The following is an 18,401-nucleotide window of genomic DNA, read 5'->3' as shown; positions in this document are numbered from 1 at the left end:
GTCTGGGGTCTGGGGGTCTGGGGATCCAGGAATGGCATTTCAGATGAAATGATGCTGGAACTGGATCTCAGGACATGGACGTGATCAGATGCTCCCCAGTGAGTAAGGGCAATGGTGCTTCCTAGGCTTGGAGAGGCAGTGTGGGAAAATAGGAAGAACACAGCCTTTAGGTCAAGAAGATTGGAGTCAGAAACCCATCCTGCCACCTAGCAGTCTCTAGCTCTGGTCAAGGCACTTCACCTCTGGTGGTCTTAGTTTTCTGAAATACTAAAAAAAAAAAAAAGCACCTGCCTTACATGGCAGTTGTGAGGAACGTCAGGCTGTGCGTGCAGAGCACAAGGATGGTGTCTGGGACGGAACACACACCCAGAGGTGGTAGCGGATGCCTTCGTACCAGTGACAGTCATCTCTCCAAGCTGTGTTCCACCAAACGGTGGCCCTGCCCCCGATGGGGGCCCAGGTGCTGCTCCCTGTACAGGTGGCATGAGGAAGGAGGGTGCTGAAGACTGTCCAAGTGCTCTTCCAACCAGAAAGGGCTGTTGAGATGTATAATTTCATTTGATCCTGATGACAAGCCTGTGAGCAACGCAGAGCAGGGACTTAATCATTTGACAGCCCAGGGACCTACAGTTTGAGCGATTTAGGGGACTTGCTCCAGTGAGAACCCACATCTTCTAAATTCAAAGCTAGCGTTCTTTCCCCTACACTAACCCGACTGCCAGACCTCAAATATGTCCTTGAGCACAGAAGATGGGCCGCGGCTCTTACAGACTCCCTGGGACAATCCTGCTGGTGCCACCTTCTTCTGGAATTCACTGAGCTGAGAAACTGTACATGAGTGGCACTTCTCTGGGTCACTGCAAGAAGACATGAGCCAGAAACTCAGGGGGCTAATCTAAGTGGACAGGGCCCCCACCACATTCCCGCAGGGACACATTTTCTGCCAAGGTAGATAGCACCGGTTTATCATGAGTGATGCACAAAGAAATGAAATGATTCCCCGTCCCCCCACCCCTCCCCGCTCACCGCCCCACCTCGCAGCTGTCATCAGGGAAGCAGAGAGATCCGGGCTGCCCCACATTGCAGACTGGGATCTAAGGTCACTGCATTTTATTTAGCCAGAATCAGTGTCATCTGGGAAGATCAAATCTGTGCTGCATTAGAGGGTTAGTCACAAGGGACATTTCAACATAAACAGCACATCTATCCTGTTATCCATTTCCCTCAAAAGAGAAGGAAAAGAAACACCCAAGTAATTTGAGTGAAAATGGTATTTAAATAAACTCAAAATGGAGATACCATCCATTTAAAGCAAGTGACAGCTATGCCCTAGAAGGCATCAAGTTGAACATTAGAAATACAAAAATGAATAAAATCTCATCTCTTCCCTTCAAGGACTGACTGTCAGATTTGGGAGACAGCCACATAAATAAATACCACAGCATTATGTGAAGTGTCCTGTAACCCAGTTATGAGCAGATATGAATCTCCACACACACGGGTTAGGGAAGGTTTTGCCAGAAAAGGTGCCACTGAGCTGATACCTGAAGAATGAGCAGGAGTTTAGCAGGCTGGAAAGGAAAGGGGACAGGACACTGCACAGAATGGGAACAGCAGTTATAGGGAGGTGCGGAGGTGTGTGTGTGGGACCAGATGTCCCTGATGGACTGCAGGGCGTACCGGGGGATACGAGGCAGCTGCAGAGAGTGTTGCTAGGCTGGGGAGTCTGAAATCAGCCTATAAAACATGGGGCGCCCTGGAAGAGAGGGCACTGGGGTGATGTGACAATGTCTGGGTTACAACAAGGAAGAATGGCCTGGAAAGGACCCAGGCTGCAGTCGGAGAGACCTGCCTTTTATTTGAAAAGGATGATGTGATGGGACAACCATGTTAGAGCTAGAGAGGAAGGACCGTTGGAGAAAATCACGTGACCTTAGTCTAATTCAGGGAGAGAAAACCAACAGGGAAATCTTAGGTCTGGGAACCTGGCCTTGTTAAGAAGCAGCCAGTCCCCAAGATAACACCCAAAGCAAGGGATGGTTATGATGACAGACAGTTGGGGCCAGATTAAAACCTTTAGGGACCTTGACACTGAAACGATTATGATGCCCCAGTCTTCATATGTAATTCAAAAAACACCAATCTGTAAAATAAAATTTTGTTTTTCAAAAGAACCCGAAACCTACATGCCCGATGAAACATAAAACAGCTTCCTTCTAGGCTCTTCCGATTGTCTTACTTGCATCTTGAAGGATTGACAGCGCGCCTACTTTGCTGGTGCTGTAGACCCTGCTCAGTCTGCCCTCTGAATCCCCAGCACGGTTTACATCCCACCATCCAGTGGAAATGGCCTGTGCCGGGCCATCCAACCTGAACAGAGGGAGATTCCCTTGAATTGGAAGACATTCTGGAGACTTGGAAGGGGATACCAGTATTAAGATGCAGTTTGAGGCTGGCCATGCACAGGAACTGAAAATTAGTTTCCAGGATTCCAGCTCCAATTTGGCCTAGACCTGGAGTAACGAGGCCATGCACAGGAACTGAAAATTAGTTTCCAGGAGTTAAGATTCCAGCTCCAATGCAGCCTAGACCTGGAGTAACAAGGCCATGCACAGGAACTGAAAATTAGTTTCCAGGAGTTAAGATTCCAGCTCCAAATTTGGCCTAGACCTGAAAGAAATTATAAAGCTGTACCATGTGATAGGAAAATTCAGGCTTAATAAGGAATACCTAGTCTGTCTTCCTCTCCAGCTGCAAAACCAGACATAATGACTAGGAATTAAAAGAACAGTCACAATTATTGAGTATCTGTCATGTGCCATGCACTATGCTAAATATCTTTCACATACGATTTTATATAATTTTCTCAGTATACCGACAAGGTGGCTGTTAATACCCCATTTTGCAGAGGAAGAAAACTTAAGGCCCAGAAGGCCAGGTAACTTGCCCAGGTTTCAGAACCTGGAAATGACAGAGCCAGACGTGAAACCCAGACCGATCTGATTCCTAAGCTTGTGCCTTTTTCCTGCCATGTGCCGAGGGGTTGCACCTTGTCTCTGCAACCCTCCAGACAACCGTGGTCTGCCTTTGCTTTCCTCTGTTGGCACAGCCTTGTCATGATGACTGATTTCCAGATATGGAACTATCATCAGAACTACTCTCTTGGTTTATTTATTTTTCCTTGGGTGTTGCTGCAAATTATAAACTAATCCTGCAATTCATTACATCTGACTGCAGAAGGGAGACTGCTGGGCCCCTGATAAGTATAACGTGAGGATTGACAGAAGACTATATTGCCACCAACTGGGAGTCAGATCTGGCCAGGGACTTATCAGTCAGGCCCGAGGAGGCAGTGGGGCTGCTATAAAAACTTGCAGGAGAAGATCTTGTGTTTTAAACTCTTGAGGTGTTTTTTTCAAGTCAGGCCCTCTCTTGTTTCTGGCTTGGATTTACAAGCCACCTGTGGTAAGCCTCATTGATAATCCTTTTAAGAAAACATGTATTAAGTACCTAATATGGACATAGCTCTGGCTGGACATCACAGTCATTGGCAAGAGCTTTTTGTATTATTCGTTAGGTAAGAGGGATAGCTAAGCCAACCACTGGGGTCAGAAAAATTAGGGAACAATCACCCAAAAGGGGGACACCATCGCCATATGACTTTTTGCATGAAGTCTAGTTGTACATCTCTGGTTAGCTGATAGGAAGAAAGAAAGTACTCACCAGCTGGTGTGTCCTTATTTTCCAGTCACAGCCCAGCGCACAAATACTACCTGACCACAGACCCCATGAGCGGGGCTGTTTTCCTCTCGGACACCAACAGCCGGAGGGTGTTTAAGATCAAGTCCACCGTGGTGGTGAAGGACCTTGTCAAGAACTCCGAGGTGGTCGCAGGAACAGGTGACCAGTGCCTCCCTTTTGATGACACTCGCTGTGGGGATGGTGGCAAGGCCACCGAAGCCACACTGACCAACCCCAGGGGTGAGTAAGGCCTTGCTTTTTAAGTACAAGCAGTAATGTTGATTGAGGTCCCAATAGTTAACTTCCCAGGAGCTGTGAGTCTAATACCACAGTCAGGCTTAGAATTGGAAAAAATTGTAAATTCACACCCTTTGATAGCAAAATTCAGGTTTAATGCCCACTCCATTTTTCAAAAGAAATACATGTTTATCGTTGTGAAAACATTTTGGAAAATACCAAGATGTCTGTAGAGAAAAGTTAAAATTGTCATGATTCCACCTGCCCAGAGATATTCCCAGGTAACATTTCCTGCCTTTCCTTCTAGTCTTTTTTCCACGTGTTTGCATGCATGTGTTTGTATGCTCACCAAAAACAAAATGAGGCCACATTAAACAAACTGTTTTGGTAACCTACTTTTTTTCCCCTAGATGGTATATCACGAACATTTCCCCATGTTACCCATCTTCTTTGTACTCATTTTTATGGCTATATAGTATTCCATAGAATGGACGTCTCATCACTTATCAGCCCCCTACTGTTGGACATTTATGCTCTCTCTCATGTTACTGTTTTATAAGAACATTGCAGTGTATCATCTTTGTAGATGTTCACATGCTGTAAGACGGGTTAGCTGTAAGTTTCAATTTTGAGTCCTTCAAAAAGACCTCTTAATACCCACAATCACAATTTTTCACTCACTTGTTCAGCAAGTATTTACTGAGTGTGCGGTATGCTGTGGTTGCATAGATAATTTTAATGCAGCAGAATAAATAAGACTTGAGCGTGAATCACTGATGTGGGAGAGAGGAAGAAGTGCTCCTTGGCAAGCCAGGAAACAGAACTGTGCAAGGGACTTAAATAAAAGCCGAGAGTGGCCCCTTGTGCCTAGAAGACAGGGAAGGCTTTTTGGAGGAGAAGCCATCATTGTCGACATTCATCAGCAAAGCATCCATTGTGTGCTGGCCATAAAGCTGGGTGACCTATAGTGTCTAAGCCTCAGCATCCCCCTCAATAAAATTGGGGTAATAGTACCTTCGGTGTCCACCTCCTAGGTTTGTTCTGAGGGTCGTAATAAATATATTTCATATGCTATACCACAAAAATGTCCTATGTGATTGTATTAGCAAATGGTGCCAGGTTTCAGGCCTCTCCTAGACCCAGATGTACCCCTAGTGAGTGAATTAATATCTGTGAAAAGTGGTTGGTAAAATGCAGCTGGTACATGCACTTTTAAGTCAAAGCATTATTGTCTAGTGAAATCAGGCAGTTCTGTATTCAAATTCAGACATTGCCACCTAATAGCTGTGTGAGTTTAGGTGAGTTGCTTAACCTCTCTGAGCCACATTTTCCTCACCTATGAAATAGAGATATACTGTACAGTTGCAGTACAGATTAAATATTATCAAGAATGAAAATGCTTGGTTCATTGGTTCCAGATACTTGATAAACATTCTCATAGTGACTCCTATTATAGTTGTTGTATTACATTACCTTATGTTATCACACCACATCATATATTATATTATACAACCTCTATTAGACACCTGATTGGTCAGGTAGTAACTGTGGGGGAAGTATTGTGACATCCATGGTCCTAAATATGATGTCCTCCTAATTATGATTTCCTAACACTGAGCAAGTAGCCTGCAGCAGAAAGAACAGGCTTACACTTAGGGATCCTGCATTATGATTCGGTCCTACTGTTCCCTGCCCTCTGACCTCCTCCTTTGGGCCTCACTTTTCCCATTGATAAATCAGCGGATTGGGCTAAATGACCCCCCCCCTGCCCCGACACCACGTGCAGTTGCAACATTCTATTCTCTTCAAATTAAAAGCTTTTTTTGAAAATGTTATTCTCTCCAGGTCTTTCTCAGTTGCTTCACACACATATGTGTTCTCCACCCACCCTCCTCCCACCCCCGCACACACAGACGCACGCACGCATGCATGCACACAGATGTAGTAGCAGTGAAATTGCCCAAAAGCCTGTAATTAACCCAGATAGAAATGACAAGGGTGCCACAATATGCAGACACTTCACAGCAGGGAGGAGAAAAGATGTCCATCTATTTAGCACAACAAAAGGAGAAAAACTGAAGTAATTAATCAGGGGGCAGGTCGCTTCTATTAGCCTGTGCAGCCAACTTTGTAAACAAGAATCCTGATTGTTCGTGGAGCACTCATCAGTCCTAGCAGATGGAAGAGAAAGACAGAGCATAGCCAGGCAGACAAGAAAACTCCTGTCCTGCTACTTAAAGAATGTAATTAATGTACATTCTAGGCAGGAACGAGGAATGGCTTCCCTGCCTGAAGGCTGCCTTGTCCTCTGTGTGAAATCGCTCCCCAGCCCTGAGCAGCCTTAAGGAGGGGGTGGAAAGAACACCACTCCAGGGGACTTCATCACTCAGAGCCCCTTGGGTGTCTGAAACCGCCCCAGTCACGGACACGCAGACCCCGGGCAAAGGGTCTTCACAAAGTGCTGGTCAAATCTCATAATTATAGTCGCTAATAATTATTGAGGGCTAACTGTTACACATCAGATGTTATTATCCCCATTCTGTGGATGAGGAAGCTGGACTTAGTGAAATGCCATGGCCAAGGTTATACAACTGGAAAGCTTTCTCTGGCAAGCGTCTCTACCTCTGTGAAGCTTTCTCCAACCCCTTCTTTCATTTCATTGCCCAGGGATGACTGAGCAGAGCAAAACTGACCAGAATCGCCTTTCCTTCATCATGTCTCTCCCTGGGGCACTCCACCTGGTGCTGGCTCATCCCCAACCTCCCCATCTAGACCATGTGCTCCTGGGGGTCATGTGTCGTCCTCATGTGCACCCCTGAGCAGTTCTCAGTTTGGTAGGGCTATTTCTAAACTCGGGATGTTGCACCCGGGGTGGAAATCAATCTCACCCACAATAAAACGTATTAGTCTTGGCCACGCCCAGAATGAGTATTTCCAGGAGTGAGGCCAAGCAGGGGTGTGTTGGGGGGGGGGGGGGGGATAAACACTTCAGGATGATTCTGATACACATCACTGGTTAAGAAGTACTGATTTACTAGAGTGGTTCTGAAACTTTGTTTTATATCATGATCACCCAAGGTGCTTGTCAAAAATACAGATAAATATTCAGGCTCCACTTGAGATGTTCTGAACCAACTACCTGTGGGATACATGATAGAAGGCTTCCAGATGATTCACAAACACAGCTGGGAGTGAGAAGTACAAATTTAGAACAATCCCTTTATTTAAGAGCTGAGAATCCAAACGCAGAGATATCCAGTGACTTGCCCAAGGCCACACAGCTGGTCATGGAGAAAGTGAATGGTGAATTCAGACTGCTCTCTTCCATGTGCCTTTTTTAAACATTTATTTCACCCATATTCTCTACACAAACCCAAAGGATTCATGTTTAGGCTGTATACATCTATAATTACCAATGACCATAAACTAAGAATAGAAAAACATGGAGGATGATTCTCTTGGAAGAAAAGAAAAATTGTTACCAAAATGGGGATGGATTTAATTGCGAGAATTACAAGGCTTCAGAAGTTAGGTTAACTTAACTCACAGCTTTGACACTGAAAAGGGTTCTGCTTACTGCTACGTCCAGTGCTTGACAAACCCCCAGAAGTAGGAGTCCAGTTTTGGTGACTACCTGAGCTGATAGGTAAAAATCTCAGCAGTAAGGTGGAGGGACCAGAGCCCTGGAGACTCGGGTTCTAATCCCTGCTTTGAATAAGTCACCCTAAGCCTCTGGGCATCTGTCTTCTGGCCTTTGGATGGGGAGTGAGTCCTGTGGGGAGGATGCAATCAAATCACAGAGGGGAGGTTCTTAATCAGCCCACAAGGCTCCATCTGCGCGTAGGTTGTTACCACCTCTAACGCTGTTTTTGGCTTCTCTTTCCCAGGCATCACGGTGGACAAGTCTGGGCTGATTTACTTCGTGGATGGCACCATGATCAGACGCATTGATCAGAATGGGGTCATCTCCACCCTGCTGGGCTCCAATGATCTTACCTCAGCCCGGCCCCTCAGCTGTGACTCCGTCATGGATATCTCTCAGGTAAGGGGAGAACTCTGCCTGCTAGAGCCCTGGGGCTGCACGCTCATCCGCTTTCCCGCTGGCCCCCCATCTTTATGCTGCACTAGCCTTTGAAGAGCACATTCTTGGGGCTGGGCCTGGGGAAGCACTAAGGACACAAAGATGAGTAGGGCGAAGCTTGGTGCTCTGGGAGTTCACCAGAGGGATGACAGGTGGTCGTCAGAGGGATCCCCGTGGACAGTGAAGAAATCTGCCCCAGGAAGCTTCAAAGGCAGCAGAGAGTCACATGCTGTGAATTTAAATCCATAGCTGCCTGTGAGTCCCCTCTTTGGAAACACAGGTACTTGTACATTGTCTTTTCTCTTTCTCTACTGTAAATGACATGAGGACAGGAATTCTGTTCATCTTTTCCTCTGCTCTAGCCAGAGTACCTTGTATACAGTAGGAGTACAACCAGTATTTCATGATTAATTAATTGATTGGCTGATTGACTCCAAGCTTTGCCGCTCACTAACTGAGTGACTTTGGACAAATTCCTGAAGTCCTCTGAACCTCTTTTTTTTTTATATTTTAAAAATGGAAATAGCTGACTTCAGCCTGGCAGGATTGCTTCGAGAAAATACGAACAGTGCATACTAGGCTCCTGGCACCGCTTGGCACTTGAAAGGTGGTCAATCAACAGAAGTTCTGGTGCCCACGTTCACAAAGGAAGTGCAATTTGTGCCAGGTTTTGAAGGTTTAATAGGGGTTTCTGGGTGGCCAGGAAGAATGGAGACATTTCACACAAAAGGAACAGCATGTGCAAAGGTACAAAGATGTTCATGGGCCCAGTATATTCAAGGACCATTGGAAGATTGAATGCTTGAGCATAAGGTTCTTGGAATGAAGAAGCAGGAGTTGAAACTGGAGTGTTATTTGGGGCCAGTTAGGGAATGACCTTCCCATGCCATGCCAAACAGTTTGGACCTTAGCAGTGAACACCAGTAATCCAGTGCAGACCCAGTGACTGGCAGTTCAGCATGTCCTTAGTTTGTCCTGCAACGTCTTGGCAAGGAAAGTGTCCTTTATTGCTAGATCTTTCGGCAGGGCCTGGCCAGAGCTGCCAGCATTAGCAAAACCCAGGAAAAAGGAAGGCACAAGTTACATTAAATTGCAGAGTGGGGACAGCAATAACCACACTTAGCTTTTTAAACCCCCTTACTTGTAGGGCAGGCTGCACACAGGCCCTTTTCCACTGACTATTCACCTGCTCCCCGTACTCAGGGTGCAACAGAGGCCAGGAGGCCCCCCTGTTAGTGACATGTGTTGTGGAGCGCTGTCCCCAGAGCCCCAAGGCTGGTGCTGGCAGTCCCAACACCCGCGTCACATCCCTTTCGGTTGCTGGCGTGGTTTTCCTCTGCACTGGCTAATGTGATTGTTCCGCTCCAGAATGGAATCTGTTCTCTGCCACTCGTCTTTCCAATTTGGCAGGCTTCCCCTTGCTGGCTCGAGAATTTCCCTCTCCAGTCTGTGAGCAAGCTTGAATTACCCGTCAGGAAGCTGCTACGGCCTGAGGATGTGCACGCGAGTATTTTCAATTCTCAAAACGGGCCCCGTACCAGCCAGCACAGGGCACTGAAAATTTTCAATCCACACGTTGGAAAGTTGTTTTACTTTAGTGAGAGGTGCTACCAAGCAGCCAAATCAAAAGCTCAGAGGACAACCGGCGTGTAGTGGAATGGGGAAAAAACCCACATTTAGCTTCAGAAATCCTGGGCTGAAATCCCTTTGCCCCTGGTCCTCGCTACCCTCATCTGAATCTAAGCATGGAATTTTTTTTTTTTTTACCAAACTCTCCAGACACGGCTTATATTTTTATATACACGTATGGGCGGGGGTGCTGGCTTTCATTCTGAGAGCTTCCTCTGTACAAACACTCAGAGCTGTTTTACTGCCCCGTGGGGAGCAGGGAGTAAGCCAGAGAGCTAAGAACACAGCTCAGAGGCAAGAGTGCAAAGCAGGGAACCAAGGAACTTGGCCAGCTCCCCTGGGTAGAAATAAGCCCAGGCCCAAGGAGAAACTAGAGGGAGGAATGGAGAAGAGAAGAAACAGAAGATGTTGCCGCCAATCAAAAGAGGGGATTAGTTCCTAGCTCAGCAGGATACAGAGTGTGACTATATGTAGGGTCCAAAATGACTTCTGAAGAACTTCTTATGTGCCAAGCACTGTTAGAAAGGAGAATACAGAAATGAGTAGGACTTCCTTTTTCTTACCTAGCTGTCACAATATTCCCAAGAGGTGATATTATCTACCCCATTTTACAGATAAGAGAACTGAGGCTCGGGGTGGTGGGGGGAGGGGTGGGGTGCGGGGAATTGCAGTTATAAATGCAGAGCCCTGTGCTTGTTTCCATCAGGGATGTGGAAATGAATTTTTTAATGAAATCCTGTACATAAATATGCCTAGCACAGTGCCTGGCAGCTAGTAATAGGCTGTAAATATTCATTCCCTTTATAATTTACAAAGCAATTCCTTGTACATTGTCTTGATACTCACAATTACTCTATGTAATATTTATTACCTCCATTTACATATGAGGAAAGAAGTTCAAAGTGTTTAAGTAACGCACACCTGTAGTAATTGTAGAACTGAGATAAGAGGTGAGGTGTGCTGGCCCCAAATCCCTCGCTCTCTCTGTGCCGTTGACCAGTCGTGTAGTCATTCATCCGTCTGGCAATCCTGTTTTTGAGAACAAATAAGTCTGCAATAAGGCAGTCATCTCAGAGTGCTTTGATAAAGGCACAGAGTGTTCTGGGGGACAGAAGAGAGGGGGCTCTATCCCTTCTCAGGATCACAGAATGTGGGAGCTGGAGGGACCACAGCAATTCTAAAGCCTTGTTTCTCCATTTTAGCAATGGGACATTAAGCCTGAGCACCCCTGTCACTAACAGGAGGGAAATCAGAGAAGCTTGTGTATTTGGTCTGCTCCAGAACTAACACACAGGCTCTGTGACAGAGCCAGGACTGACTCTCAGAGTCCTGTTCCTTCTTTTCCAGGTGCTCTGTGCACAGGGCAGGAAGGAGAGAGCAGAAAAGCGCTTGCTCTTCCTTCCTTCCTTCCCCTCTTTCCTCTCCCCCTTCCCCCTCCTCACCCACCCATCAGGGAGCCATCTTTTCATCATAATGACTGGCAGAAAGGTCTGAGCAAGCAGGTCCCCAAGGTGCCAGAGGACCAGAAGGCATAAAATATTTAGCAGCCAGTGTTGACAAGAAATGGGTTTTAGGAAATTGAAAACTCCCCTGTCACGTTACAGTAAACTGTTCTGATGCAGCCAAGGGCTGCCGTGACGCTATGCTCCAGAGAGTACTGGGAAGTGTGAAGGCAGCGGCTCTGGCCAGTGGCTCTGGCCTGCCTCAGGCTCCCTGGCTCTGTGTGGGCAGAGGGGCCCAGGCTGGGAGTGAGGAAGCAGGGCCCGAGGATGGCCCTGAGCAGAAGGGTCAGACGGAGGTGGCCACATCTCATAGGTATATAATTTACTGGGGTTTCTTTCTGCATTAGTAAACTACCACATGGGCATTGGAGAAAATGTAAAAAGTTAAAAATTACAAAGAAGAAAGTTAAAATTACCCCTAATCCAAGTACTGTTAACATGTTGGTTTTTCTTCTCCCCTCTATCTGTAATCTAATTTATTGTTACATTTTCCCCCAGTTGGGATCACACTGTGCTTACAATTCTGTAGCCTATTCTTTTCAATTAATACATAGCAAACATTTCCCAATGTCATTAAATATGCATCTACAACATCACTTTTAAGAGCTACGTAGAGTATTCTAACTCATGGGCGAACTAAATACCATCGTTGAGTTAGTGAATTCCCTCTTGCTGGGCACTTGACTTGGTTGCAGTTTTTCACCATCATTAAACATCGCTGTGGTGTGCACCACTGTTTACAGGGTGCAAGAGCAAATTCCTGGGAGAGAAATTTCTTACCTAAAGTAACGTGCGCGTTTAAGTAAGCCCCACGTTGGACGGAGCGTCGAGGGTTTGTAGGGGGCTCAGGAACCAAAAGTGGTGAGTTCCTAGGAGTGCGGTAGACAACTGGGATGGAGGAGACGCTTCCAGCCCATGTGCAGTGTGTCTGGATGACCTCTTGGGGACACAGCTGGCCAGTGGCTTCCCGTAGTGCCAGCACCTTACCTCCCAGTGTGCTGTTTCCACAATCCAACCTCCTCCTCCTCCACCAAGGCAGCATTCTTCACCTCAGACCCTGCCAACTGCATCCCATGCATGCCTGCCTGCAAGTTCACCATCGTCCCTGCCAGTTTCCCAGCCCAGCTCAGAGGAGGCTCGGGCTGGGCCCCAGGACCTCTGAACCCCTCATTCCCATCGCCACCTTCATTAATGTCTTCTGGGAGGACCTGTTCTCTGGGGTGCTAGAAACCATTTTCTTTTTTTTTTTTTAACTTTATTTGTTTCTTTGCTTTTTTAAGATTTAAATCCACATTAGTTAATATAGAATAATAATGTTTCAGGAATAGAATTTAGTGATTTATCACTTAACATGTAACACCCAGTGCTCATCCCAACAAGTGCCCTCCTTAATGCCCATCACCCATTTAGCCCATCCCCCCAACACCCTACCAGCAACCCTCAGTTTGTTTTCTATAAGAGCACATAAAAGTCTCTTACAGTTTGTCTCCCTCTCTGTTTTTACCTTTTTTTTGTTTCCCTTCCCCTATGTTCATCTGTTTTGTTTCTTAAATCCCCATGCGAGTGAAGTCATACGCTATTTGTCTTTCTTTGACTCACTTATTTCACTTAGCATAATACCCTCTAGTTCCATCCACGTTGTTGCAAATGGCAAGATTTCATTCTTTTTTGGTCTCCAAGTAATAGTCCATTGAATATATGTACCACATCTTCTTTATCCATTTGTCAGTCAATGCACATCTGGGCTCTTTCTATACTTTGGCTATTGTCGATAGTGCTGCTATAAACACTGGAGTGCATGTGCCCCTTCGAATCAGCATTTTTGTATCCTTTGGGTAAATACCCGTTAGTGCAATTGCTGGGTAGGGTAGTTCTGTTTTTAATTTTTTGAGGAGCCTCTATACTGTTTTCCAGAGTGTCTGCACCAGTTTGCATTCCCACCAACAGTGCTAAAAAGATCCTTTTTCTCCACATCCTTGCCAACATCTGTTGTTGCCCGAATTGTTAATTTGAGCCATTCTGACAGGTGTGAGGTGGTATCTCATGGTGGTTTTGATTTGTATAGAAACCATTTTCTAGAGCTGGGATTCACAAACTTCAGAGTGCACATGAGTTATCCGGGGATTTTATTTAAATGCAGATTCTGATTCAGTAGGTTTGGTGAGAACTGCCATTCTGCATTTCTGACCAGCTCCCAGGCGATGTCAGTTCTGGATATTGAGGAAAGGCTTGTTCTTCCTGATAAACTAAATTTGGATATTCGTGTTAATCCATGAATTCAGTGGGTTGAAATATCGTCTTTCGTACAGGTATCATATCAACAGTTCACGTAGAGTCTGAGATATCTGAACAATTCCTGCTTCAGCCTCCAGACTGTATCTGCCTTCTTCTCCCACCTCCATAACATTAGCTGTCATTATTTGAGCACTCACGATAGGTTAAGCACTCTGTGGTATCGTCAGTCCTGTTTTACAGATAATGAATATTGAGGCTCAGAGAGGCAAAGTAATTTGCCAAAGGTCATAATGGTGGGGCTAGGATCTGAACCTAGACCTGTCTGGCTCCCAAGTCTATCTCTTGTTTACTTTTTACGTTTCTTTTTTTTTTTTTTTCCTTTTTATTCCCTTCTTCATATTTTGGGAGTCTAATGGAGACCATCAGGTGTCTTGGGGGCAGCTTTTGCATGGTTTCACTCAGATCAGGGGGGTTGACCTCCATTGTTGATGACAAGCCACTGTGAGATCAGGCAGGACTGCGTGTGAAGGCATTTGGGACATTATTACGAGCTATATGGGCTGTGGGGCGATAAGTGGTGAACACCTTGCCGGGCATCTGAGTATCGGTGTCTCCATTGTCAGGTTCGCCTGGAGTGGCCCACAGACTTAGCTATCAACCCGATGGACAACTCTCTCTACGTCCTTGACAACAATGTGGTCCTGCAAATCTCTGAAAACCACCAGGTGCGCATTGTCGCTGGGAGACCCATGCACTGCCAGGTCCCTGGCATCGACCACTTCCTGCTGAGCAAGGTGGCCATCCACGCAACCCTGGAGTCTGCCACAGCCTTGGCCGTCTCACACAATGGGGTCCTGTACATTGCTGAGACCGATGAGAAGAAGACCAACCGCATCAGGCAGGTCACCACTAGCGGAGAGATCTTGCTGGTTGCTGGAGCCCCCAGTGGCTGTGATTGTAAAAATGATGCCAACTGTGACTGTTTCTCTGGAGATGATGGCTACGCCAAGGATGCAAAGCTGAATACCCCATCTTCCTTGGCTGTGTGTGCCGACGGGGAACTTTATGTGGCTGACCTGGGGAATATCCGAATTCGGTTTATCAGGAAGAACAAGCCTTTCCTCAACACCCAGAACATGTATGAGCTGTCCTCACCAATCGACCAGGAGCTCTACCTGTTTGATACCAGTGGAAAGCATCTGTACACGCAGAGTCTGCCCACAGGAGATTACCTATACAACTTCACCTACACTGGGGATGGCGATGTCACACTCATCACAGACAACAACGGCAACATGGTGAACGTCCGCCGAGACTCTACCGGGATGCCCCTCTGGCTGGTGGTCCCAGATGGCCAGGTGTACTGGGTGACCATGGGCACCAACAGTGCACTCAAGAGTGTGACCACGCAAGGACATGAGTTGGCCATGATGACGTACCATGGCAACTCTGGCCTTCTGGCAACCAAAAGCAATGAAAATGGATGGACAACATTTTACGAGTAAGTATCACAACAAGGCCACTTGATGATCTTGTTTCATGAGATGTATTGTACGATTAGAGGTGAGTCGATGGAATGAAAGTTTTTGGATATATTTTGTTTTCGCTCAGAATTTGGGATGCAAACCATTATTGCCTACAATATGTTCTGCGTGTTCATATTCCAGACGATTGCTCCTAGAAAGCAACACGATGTAGTGGAAAAGGCACGAACTTTGACATTAGAAGAGTTGGGCCTGCATCCCTCTAGGCCTCAGTTGCCACATCGGTACAAGGGAAATACCTGCCCAGCATAGCACAGGGAAGTAATGTAGATAAAAACCACAGAGCGCTAGCATCTTCATATGATTCCTGTCCAGAAATAATGGCAACGGGAGAAAGAACGGTTCCATGTAGATGAATTTTCCACGTAATCAAAGCTCACATCGTCAAGTTTCAAAAAAATATTTGTTTTCATTTTAACCATTTGGGGTGGAACTTAACAAATGCTTCCCATGCCTCCCTTCTCAAACCCGTTATACGAACATAATGAAACCTTTCTCTTTATGAGTCGAGATCCTTAATAAGGAACAGCCACAATTGCATATTATGTAGAAAGTGAGGCCAGAACCCTTTGCCCCTGCCCAAAGTGATTGTAAACTGTTCTTTGATCTGCTCCTATGTCTCTTGGTATAATTTTACTGCTTCCCCCCTCAGAGTGGCGCTATTGCATCACTATATGTTATGGTCGTGCCACCCACCCCCAGGGGCTCACTTCCCTTCCCCTCCTCCAGGGTAGCACTTCTTAAGTGGTGTAGGCAGAAAACCAGAAGTTCGGCTTATTCCAATCCTAGTCAAATCAAATACATATGTATCTGAGGTCTTCCTCTTTGAGCTATTTTAATGAATGGATTTTGTACCTTCCCGTTTTGCTACAAGGCTGAGATCTTGGGGGCGGAGGGGGGCAGGGGTTGGTGGCCGGAAGCTTTAAAAAATCTAAGTAGCACCAGATATGGGCTAGGAACCACATTATTGCATTTAATCCTCACAACAGCTCTGGAAAATGAACAATAGTATCCGTTTTATAGAAATAGAAACTAAAGCTCAGAGAGGCTCTCTGTTAGACAGTGAGAATGTGGCAGAACTAGGGTCTGTCTGATGCCAGAGCTCCTGTGCTTTCAGCCCTGCCCTGCTGTCCCCTGCTGAGTTTGTTAATCCCAAATGAACTTAAATCCTTGAACTGTAAATTTTTCTCAAGCTTGTTCAAGCATCAGTTTCTCACAGTCCTGGAATCCAGAGGAAAAGGATTTGTAATAGATTTTTCAGTACAATTTGCACCCAAAAAAATGTCACAGCAATTTGTACAAAGTTCACTGGCTAAATTCCTGTCTCCAAACCCGGGCCTTGTTAATTACAAAGAAAGACAAAGATCCAGGAAAACAGCAATTATCTTGATTAACTCATTGAAAGGGAAATACACTAAATGATTCAATTTCCCTCCATTGCCCAATGGAAATCTCTTCTACATTATTTAGCCAACACAGGGGTTTCTTTGTCAGAGCAAAGGGGAGCACTCAGTTCCCAAGGTCACTCCTTCAGATCCCAAACTGAATGTTTACACATCACTGCAACCATTAATCTCCACCAACACTGAAATCTAAAACCATTTCCTACACCTCCACCAGAAAGGATCCCATTCCCTGCTCCCTGTCTCCCTTGATGGAATATATAGCCACAGTTGTTTTATGAAGAAGAAAAAGGTAGGATAATCACTTTTTATAAAATGGCATTTGGAATTCCCAAGAATCCCCTGTGAATTGAAGATAAAAGCCCTAAAATTAAGAGAGAAACTTATCTTGACATCCCCACTGTGTGCCAGGATCTTTTTCAACTTCATATTCCCAGCAACCTCAGACCAGAGAAATTAATCATCCGCCATTTTGTTACCAATGAACAAACTGAGGGATTAGGAACACAGAGAGATTAGGGAGCAGTCTAAAATTACACAGGGAGTACATTGCAGAGCCAGAACACAAATCCATGTTCTTTCATCCACCCCGACTAGGTTCACCTAAGTTCTTTGTGACTTATCTGTATGGTAGGGATAAAAATAGTACTATTTCATGGGATAGTCTGAGGTTCAAAATTTCAATGAGATAAAATATGGAAAACTCAGTGTCTTACTCACCATAAGTAATCAACTGAGAACTGCTGCTGCTGTCACCACCACCACCATCATCATCATCATCGATGACGTCACTTCAAGCAATACAAGTGGATGTACCAGTAATTGCAGAAATATTATTCAGGCATGAAAGGTATTACCCGGGAACAGCTGCAAGTAAACTACTCAAGGGAGCAAACAAAAGTTGTAATGAAAGTAGGTGGGAATTAAAGTTCATAGCAGAGAAGCAGAATCAAGGGTCGAGTCTGAGAGATCAAGGCAGAACTAGGAAGGGGTCAGGTCCATAAGAATCTCCAAAATGGGCTGAAAAAAGGCATGCAGAGTGGGTCATGAAAAAATGGTTCAGCTCAGACTGTGAACAAAGCAAAGGTCCCCGATATCTGTTTTCACTGAATATTAGCCCTGTGACTCAGGGGCTGGCTGACTGGTTTCCAGACCTAGGTTTCAACCAGACAGAAATCATGCCTCCCTTACCCCATTTCAGGGTCATTATGGGGATCAAAAAAACTAAACAAACACTAAAGGTAAAAAATGCTTGTAAACCGTGAAGCTCTCAAGAAGTAAAGATGCAGTATTATCAGTATTGTGGTGTTTCTTAACACACATTTTGACAGATTTTGCCAAATGCACCATTGCTCTAGGGAATTTTCTACTTTTAGCTCCATGAGGCAGTTTAGTGGATTCCAACCCAAATGCTCTAATATTTTTTTTAAAAAATCAGCCCAGGCTTGCCTGTAGCACAGGCTATTACTGAAACAAGTTTTAAGTTGGCTTTATTGATCCTTTCAACAGATTAAATAATGCATCTATCATAAACACAACACACTTCAGAGCAAGTCGACTTAGGAGTTCATAGTTCTGGGGAATGAAGGTTACTTTCCTCTCGTCAGCCTACAGGTCTGCTGGCAGAAAACCTCAAAGAACTCTGTAATGCAATCCTCATCTCCAATGTGTGGTATCATTAATTTCAGACTTGGGCTCCTGGCCAGATGGCATTCAGTGGCTTAGAGAACGGCCTCATGAGCACGAGGCAGGTTCCAAAATTCGCTTGCTGGGTGGGTATGAGCAGCCAGCTTTCCTAAGTTTAACAGGGGTAAGTGGCTCTAGTATCCCATGGTGCCCTGTGACAGCTCTGTCATAGTTATGCTCACACTAAATACTAATTTGTCTCTGTATCAAGCTTAGGGCTTGCCACCTAGTAGGTGCTCAGTAAATATTTAATGAATGAAATGTAAATACAGGAAAGGGAAATAAAGAAGGGAGGAAAAATAGGCTGTAGCGATAAGAGTATCAAATCCCAGCTCCAGCATTA

General features: G+C 45.5%; 1 protein-coding gene across 1 annotated transcript in view; it reads left to right on the top strand.

Annotated features, from left to right (window-relative positions):
- TENM4 (teneurin transmembrane protein 4) overlaps positions 1–18,401 on the top strand; it is a 233,189-nt gene that overhangs the window by 179,586 nt on the left and 35,202 nt on the right. The window contains exons 18-20 of the mRNA XM_049640560.1: positions 3,749–3,981; positions 7,866–8,020; positions 14,049–14,926. Of these exons, the coding sequence (XP_049496517.1) occupies positions 3,749–3,981; positions 7,866–8,020; positions 14,049–14,926 (1,266 nt within the window). The remainder of the gene's footprint in view (positions 1–3,748; positions 3,982–7,865; positions 8,021–14,048; positions 14,927–18,401) is intronic.

The sequence above is a fragment of the Panthera uncia genome, chromosome D1 (genome assembly GCF_023721935.1).
Source record: "Panthera uncia isolate 11264 chromosome D1, Puncia_PCG_1.0, whole genome shotgun sequence".
Lineage (NCBI taxonomy): Eukaryota > Metazoa > Chordata > Mammalia > Carnivora > Felidae > Panthera > Panthera uncia.
Note: the sequence above shows the minus strand (reverse complement) of the source record. Positions and strands in the feature narration are given on the sequence as shown.